This window comes from Sinocyclocheilus anshuiensis, unplaced genomic scaffold (genome assembly GCF_001515605.1).
Source record: "Sinocyclocheilus anshuiensis isolate Anshui unplaced genomic scaffold, SAMN03320099.WGS_v1.1 scaffold881, whole genome shotgun sequence".
NCBI classification, from domain to species: domain Eukaryota; kingdom Metazoa; phylum Chordata; class Actinopteri; order Cypriniformes; family Cyprinidae; genus Sinocyclocheilus; species Sinocyclocheilus anshuiensis.
In genome coordinates, this window is record NW_015558695.1 from 1,707,026 (window position 1) to 1,714,936 (window position 7,911).

Here is a 7,911-nt window from a genome sequence, read left to right on the forward strand (position 1 = left end):
TTTCATTTATAAAGAATCATTGTTTGGTGTCATATAATTTTAAGGTTAAAACTTTTGCCAAAGATCCCTTGCTACCTAGCTCGTAGCTTACTTGCAATAATTACTATAATAGCTTATAACTTATCAAAAACATGTATTAACCTGTGGCCAGGGAAATACAAAGATTCAAGTTGTTAAAATATACTAAGAATCACCGGCTCGCTGGACGACCCTTGATTTAAAGTGTAAACTATCAGATTTGAATTCAGTTTTAATCAGGTTGACTCAGAATTTTCAGATTCGAGTCCTTTCAAAACCTGAGCTAGAAATAAAATTAATGATTAATTCCCTTACAAATGAGTTAATTTCATTACAATAGTCTAATATTTCATGAAATGCTCTTCTCTGCACTTCATTTCTCTAGCGAGGTAATGAGCTGTGGACACTGATGACTTGCCTGAGGTAAATGAAACGCTACATGACATTTTAGTAGTAAAGAGGAAGAGATGATTACGCTCACTCATGCTCCGCGCTGCTGTTTGAACTGAGACGTTTAAACAGCGATCTGTCGCGCCACATCAAACAGCATCAAAAAGACATTTACTGTTTGAATTTCCCGAAAAAAATGTACATAATTTGAAAGACAGATAAAAAGATTTTATATCAATACTGTATATAAAAAAAGCCACTCATGCAGTGGTTAAAACAATGCTGTAGCCTATTTGTTCAGTACACATGCGTACCAAACCGAAAGACCCGTACCGAAAATTTTCTGTACGAATACGTGTACCGTTACACCCATATTATCTAGTGATAATATTTGACTATATTACTGTTTTTACTGTATTTTTTTATAAACCTGAATGACACCAAACTTTTGAATGTCAGTGTAAAAATAAAGTTATGAACTGTATTTGAATAATTGTTTCACATACATTTGTTAAATGTTGGTATGTTTAATTTAATATATAAAATGTTTGAATGTTTGCTGTAATTTTGTTCTCTCTCAAGTAAAATGTAATTTTCATAGACTAAAATTAGATCAAATTAAAATAGCTTAAATGAATGACTATTATATGGCAAAAAGACATTTTCTGATTTGACCTTTAGTTAAAAACTGTGTATAAATAACACTTGGTGACTCACCTGCATCTTCAGTTCTTGTTTTAAGAGAAGCAGGACTCGGTTCCCCCACGCCGACGCTGTTTCTGGCCAGCACTCTGAACTCATACTCCACCCATGCGTTCAGATCTACCACCGTTGCTGTCAAGGTGTTCCCATCAATCACATCCGGGACTGTGAGCAAACAGGAAAGCCACGGTTTAACCGAAAACACCTGGATTACACGGCGGCACCATGAAAGTCAACAACAGGAGCCCAATTTTGAGCCAATGTTTACAGTAAGCCAGAAATGTCACAAAACATTTAAAAAAATTGTTCTATTCCAAATCTCTGTCTGGGTGGGATGTTGTTCGAATAAATTCGGATTCGAGCGGTAGGGCAAGAGGCCAGATTAAGTCGTTTTGCGTTAGTACTTAGAGGCCGTTATATGTACTCAAAGCGAGCATAAGCTTCTTTCTTAAAAGCACATGAGATGTGCTATGGTAATTTCAGTCTCTCGCTGAACTGATGCTCCGCTTGACTAGCTTTAGCTAATCCTGTATTGTTACCCGTGTTCACCGCTTGCCAGCCCACTGTGAAAGCTGTCTTGGCCTGGATGATATAGCTTGTGATGGGGCTGCCGTTATCCTGGCCAGGTCTCCAAGAAAGCTGAGCCGTGCTGTCTGTGATCTCCTCCACCGTTACGCCATCTGGAGCTCCTGGGGGACCTGATTCAATCAGACAATTAGCAGTGAATTAGCAATTAGAAATGAAGTTACATTCACTGACATCTAACCTTGCTCACCCCCTGCCAGGAAGTTCTCCGCTTATCGCCCCACTAAGCTGTGATATAAGACCAGTCTCCAAAAGGTGTTATTACATTTTAAGATGTTGCTTTTGTGGGAACACTAGATCTCTTTGAGAATAATAGGAAAGCTTTTCAGAGGCTTGAGCTGTTTTCTTAACAGCTACAGCATGTCTCCTTTGAAAAGCTGCAAGCAGGCCTTCCTCTGCACATCTTTAATTGGTTCCTCCAATTATAAATGTGCAGAGCGTTGTCTTCCTTTGTCAAAATCACACTCCTTGGGGGGGAAATATAAAGAAATGGAGCATAATGTTACGTGTTTTTTTCAGCACAGGTCATTGTGTCACTCGTAGTGTCAATAATAAGATCAGACTGTGTTTGTTTCTCATCAAATTGTGAATTTGTTTCTTTATATTTGGTTTTGGTGGTTTAATGCGATGAGTTTGCATGCATCTTTGGCCAGACTAACATTTACATAATGAATTTTAAACCAAGGCTGTGCATAATATTCAAATGCCAGACACTCCTAGTTTCTGTAAATTACACTGCCGGAATTACACAGCTAGGCAGAACTAGAAAAATGTATATTCATTGAAAAATGGCCATTGAGTTTTGAGATTGCATTAATTTATATGACTTTTCTATATGTAGAAGTCAGACATTTATAATTTGACTCCCCATCTATAGAGCACAGCAGCTGTGACGTCAAAACCTGGAAGACTAATTCGTCATGGGTTCGCTCAAGATTTTCCTATCGGTTTTTATATTCATAAGTAAAATGAGGTCTGTGGTAAATATAACTTGACAATACTTGTTTTGTTGTACAACATAAAGTGCACACACTCACACCCCAAACATTCTTATGTAGTTACTTATTACATTATTAAAAACACATGTTTTTAAAAATAAACATACTGTAGCTGCTTCAATATTCACATGATCAGTATGGGTGTTTGTAATGTAGACAGAAACGTCCAAGTATCGTCAATTTTTGTTTAACTTAACAAACCTTGTTTTACTCATAAATTTAAAAAACCCATTATAAAAACCCATAGGAAAATCTTGTTGGAATCCACAGCAAACTAGTCTTCCGGTTTTTCCAGGTTCATGGCTGTAGCAGCCTATTCAGTTTTTTTCAAGACAATGGGAGTGAATTACAATAACAAATATTTTGATTGTTAGTTGTTTTAGCTGATTTTAATGCTTGTTATTATTTTTAATCATTTTAAGTCATCTTGAAGCCCTCTTGGAAGTTTGCTGAGGCCCTCTAGTGGATACCGGCCCCTGTTTGAGAACCATGCAGATCCTTTTAAAAGTGATTTTATTTGGTCACTACAGCCAGTTTTTACATGCATTCTGTGCTTGCTGAGCGCTAATTTTATACCCTGCTTCTACACTGTTATAAAGCATTATTACAGGCTCTGGCAGTAAAAGTTGGCATGTCAATCTAATTTCAATTGAAAGACATTGATCCCGCTAAATCACATTTGTAACCTTTGATAAACAGCTTTGATACGTTCCTCTAATTACCTCTAATGGAACATGTAATAAAAAATCAATTCAACAGACAGATACATTTCCTTGGCAAAGCAAGCAAAGCATTTGAGTGTCCTTCTATCAGGTTTTCCTTCCAAATCCAAACCCTGCATGCCTGGCCGTTGCTCTCTTACCTTTCACGATTAAAATAGCCGCCGCTGATAAACTCTCGACATCCGTGTCGACCACACAGACGTACTTTCCGGCGTGTTTCAGCTGTATATTCCGTATCATCAAATCACCAGATGTACTCTAGAGATATAAACACACACATACGCATTACTATCCACTCTATCAACTGAAGCATTAAAGCGGCAGGAAGATGTGTGAGTTGTTTGCTATGTTTGCCGGCAAGTGATCCAGTAAGTGTAGACACCCTGCTGGGTTTGGGAATGAAAATGTGGCCCAACTCCACAGCTAATGGATGACTTTTGGCAAAGGCTGTTCGCTGCTACATTTGAAACGTCCGTCATGGATAAACATTCCCTCTGGCCAAGCCTTAGGCTCCTTCGGCACTGCACAGAATCCAGCTACCAAACTCACTCGCTAATTGGCTAATTAGAGCTTAATCACATTTAAGAGGTGGCGTGATTGGATTCAGTGTGCCGAAACTCTGAGATACGAAACCGTACAAGTGATGAATACTAAATCCACACGCGACAATTAAACGCCTTTGTTAATCTAATAAAGATGAAGAAAGTTGTTCATAAGAGTGGAGGTGAACTTTAAAAGCGCTTTGTCAAGGGAATAGATGAAGTACTGTGAAAACAGGTAAAGTAATAAAGATATTTCCAATTATATTCAGCATGTAATGAACAAGTAAAAAGAGCATCAGAATCCTCATATAGTATAAAGTTATAATCATAACGAGTACCTTAATTATTGTAAAGTACTTTCTGATAAACTAACTTTTATTCTCAATATGAAAATTAGGACTGTCAACTGATTAAAACTTTGAATCATATTAATTGATATGCTGATTAATTGCATGCATCAATATATACTGAGAAAAGAATCCAAATTAATTCAAAGACCGAAAGCACTGAATAGGCAATTTTTCAAAGAACAGACAACTTTGAAAAACTCAAGACACCAGCATTTTGTTTCACTCCGTTGCTCTCCATTTAGATGATTTTTAACATAAGCATTTATGTATGCATTAAATTAACATTCTATAACGAAAGCCCTAATAAGAAAATATATTTGAGTGACTTGCACTACTGTTCTAAAGTTTGAGGTCAGTAAAGGATACATTCAACTGATCAACAGAAACAAAAACATTTACATTGTTACAAAAGATTTATATCTCTTCAAATAAATGCTGTTCTATGGAACTTTCTATTCCTTAAAGGAATTTATTCCTGAAAATGCATCACAATTTCCATAAGAATTGTTTTCAACATAGGCAATGTCTCTTGAGCAGCAAATCAGCATATTAGAATGATTTCTGAAGGATCATGTGACACTGAAGACTGGAGTAATGATGCTGAAAATTCAGCTTTGCATCACAGGAATAAATCACATTTTAAAATATATTAACATAGAAAACAGCTATTTTAAATTATAATACATTTTACTGTATTTTCGATCAAATAAATGCAGCCTTGGTGAACATATAACATATAGTGTATTAAATTAGGTGATCAAATGAAGTTAATGAAAAAATTCTCAGGGAATACTTGACAGTTGTGTCACTTTTCATGTGAAATTTCAGTGCAAAAACTCACCTACTTCACAACCAGCATCACTTTTATGGGTGACTTTATGTTGTTACCTGATTTGCATCATTCTCTTAATAAGTGAATAAGTCGCTAAAACCATGCAGACAGCAAATGCAAATAAATAGCACTATCAGTGGGTGCATTTAATTCTTACTTTATTCACCCATCTGTCAAAAATCTTCCGTATACTAAAATGGATCCTTTATTGATATTGTTTACAGACACTGACTCGCCTGGATGTTGATATTGTCTGTGTAGCACTGAAGTCTTTGGCACGGACAACTTCACTAATTTAATAAAAAGCGCTTAGATTTGAAATCAATTCAATTACATGAGATAAGATGTATGCTCTTATCTGAGGGGGAGATTGTGGTTGGCAAACAAGAGGTAAATCTGCGATTTCAGCAGTAAGGACATTAGGCTACAAATTTAGTTTCATTATGGAAATGAATTCATCCTAGCTGTGAACTTCATGCTGATAATCCTACAAGACGGGTGGCATTGGAGAATTCATAAGAACTGGAATATAATTACTGATAAGAATCACTGGATTAAATGAAGATGAGAGCGCTTCCTATGTGTGTGTCCCAAATGTTGAAAACCTTCCCATTTTCTGCTCACATTTATGATGGAATTACCATAATTATATAAAAGTCAAAAATAATTTTATTTTACTGTTGCTTTCCACAGAAAACAAACTAATTTATTCTCTAAAATATGCAACCTTATTTGAAAAAGAAGTCATCTTTTTGATGGCTTTGGGGTGGTGATTAATGAATCTGTTTAAGGATTGCTCAGTTGAGTCATGCACATCCAATATTGACTAGTCAGCCCTCATTAGGGCATTCTCTCAGTCTTTAAAATCATTACTATTTCTAGAAAAGCGTCATTACATCCCAGAGAAAAGCAATCTGAAATGAGATCTGACCATTCAAAAGCCATATGAGGATATTACACTTGAGATCCCTGAAGGCAAAACTTTGATGGATTGATTTTTATTCTGTGAAGAGGAGGGAAAGAGCTCAAAGTAAACGTAGTGGGCTGCTAAGCAGTGGAAGGAACAGCTAAAAACCTCAAAAAGACAGTGATGAATTGATCCCTGCCAAGTCTTCCACATTTTAACAGTAGGTCTGGCTCAGAGTATAATAGCATTATACAGAAAACTACTGGATCTACTCCTTCAAAAGCTGACATTTGTTGAGTATAATGAGTATAATAAATTCATTCGTTGTAAGAGCTGTACGGTACCATGACATTAAAGGTACACAGTATTTTTACTCATTAGAAAGGTTTTACACAAAGAAATGAATAGTACTTTTTATAAATTTGTTTAAAGTCATTTGCATTCACATACAGTATGATGCAGACTCCAGTCATATGATCAGCCAAATAAAAGTTTTTAATAAAAGTTCATTTAAATTAAATTAAATTAGTCTGCGACAACTGTCATATTTGCAATTTGCAACAAACAAAAAATTACTGAGTGCACCTTTAACCCTAATGCTGACCCAGAGAGGATTTTCTTTTCCCCAAAAATGCTAATTAATGTTATCACATTGGACTAAAACTTACTAACTTTTCTCACACAGGGTATAAAAACTTCCCCCCCGAAATAAATTTTTTTTGGGGGTATTTGGCACCTTGTTACACTTGTGGTGTTCTCAGTCAAAAATGACCGGCCTACATAAAATTGCTAATGGACCTTTTTCACATTTCCGGGTTTCTCAGCAGCGGAAGTCGTCATAGTTGGGTAAACTTGAAGAGCAGTGAATGGGAGAGTACCACACATGTATTTTTTGCATTCCCATTTGCTCAAATAGCAAAAGAAAAACTCCACGATAGTGTTTTCATGACTTTCAATAAAAGGAAAAAAATTGAGAGACTAATAACGGCAGTCAGAAGAGAGAACGATGTCAAATTTACCGTCCCTCCCATAGACGCTGCATTAGAAACACCCTCGCATTAGCGTTAACTGTTTTTTTGTAATTTGATGCAAAGGTGATATAATACAAAGAATAGTGTTATAAATGTACATACATTTAAAAAAAATACAAATATGAAAAACTTTCGAGGATTTACGATGCTGATGACCGTTAAACGTGTCATCACAGTCTTGTGAAAAGGGTCCATAAAGTTTTTCCAAATATTGGATACAATCTTTTATCAACTTGTTTTCTTTCAATTAGCACAGTTTTTGTATTTCATTTGAAACCGACTGATCACAGGCCTCATTGATTTGAGCTTATGTAGCATTTGCACCAATCAGACACACAATTTTTCATTAGATTTAACAAATCAATTGTTCATCAGAGTAACAAATAATCACAGACCCCTCACCCAATAAACATACTGGGTGCCAGCATGTCTGGGAACGACCACAGGCCCCTGGTTACCATGGCAACCAGTACACCTCAGCCATATGGATTTGTGTATTGTATATGTTTTATGCATGCTTAAGATAGATCACTAGTTAATATAACCTCACATATACCATGTTTGGTATCTATGAGCAGTGTTGGGGAAAGTTACTTTTAAAAGTAATGCATTACAATATTGCGTTACTCCATAAAAAAGTTTACGTTATTACGTTACTTAGTTACTTTTTATGGAAAGTAATGCGTTACGTTACTTTTGCGTTACTTTTTAAATCTGGACAGGGCTTGCTTGTTTGTTTTTAAAATAAAAAAGTTATATTTTTGGCAAATATAAAAGCCTTTTCAAACCAAAAGTGAAATGAATAAGCCTCAGGCTGAAGGGAAAGTAAATTTA

At 35.8% G+C, this 7,911-nt stretch overlaps 1 protein-coding gene across 1 annotated transcript in view; it reads right to left on the reverse strand.

The window, feature by feature from the left end:
- The window catches only part of cntn3a.2 (contactin 3a, tandem duplicate 2), a 75,883-nt gene that overhangs the window by 11,022 nt on the left and 56,950 nt on the right, over positions 1 to 7,911 (reverse strand). Inside the window, exons 14-16 of the mRNA XM_016477694.1 lie at positions 3,556 to 3,673; positions 1,650 to 1,808; positions 1,126 to 1,275 (exon numbers count right to left, since the gene is read on the reverse strand). Of these exons, the coding sequence (XP_016333180.1) occupies positions 1,126 to 1,275; positions 1,650 to 1,808; positions 3,556 to 3,673 (427 nt within the window). The remainder of the gene's footprint in view (positions 1 to 1,125; positions 1,276 to 1,649; positions 1,809 to 3,555; positions 3,674 to 7,911) is intronic.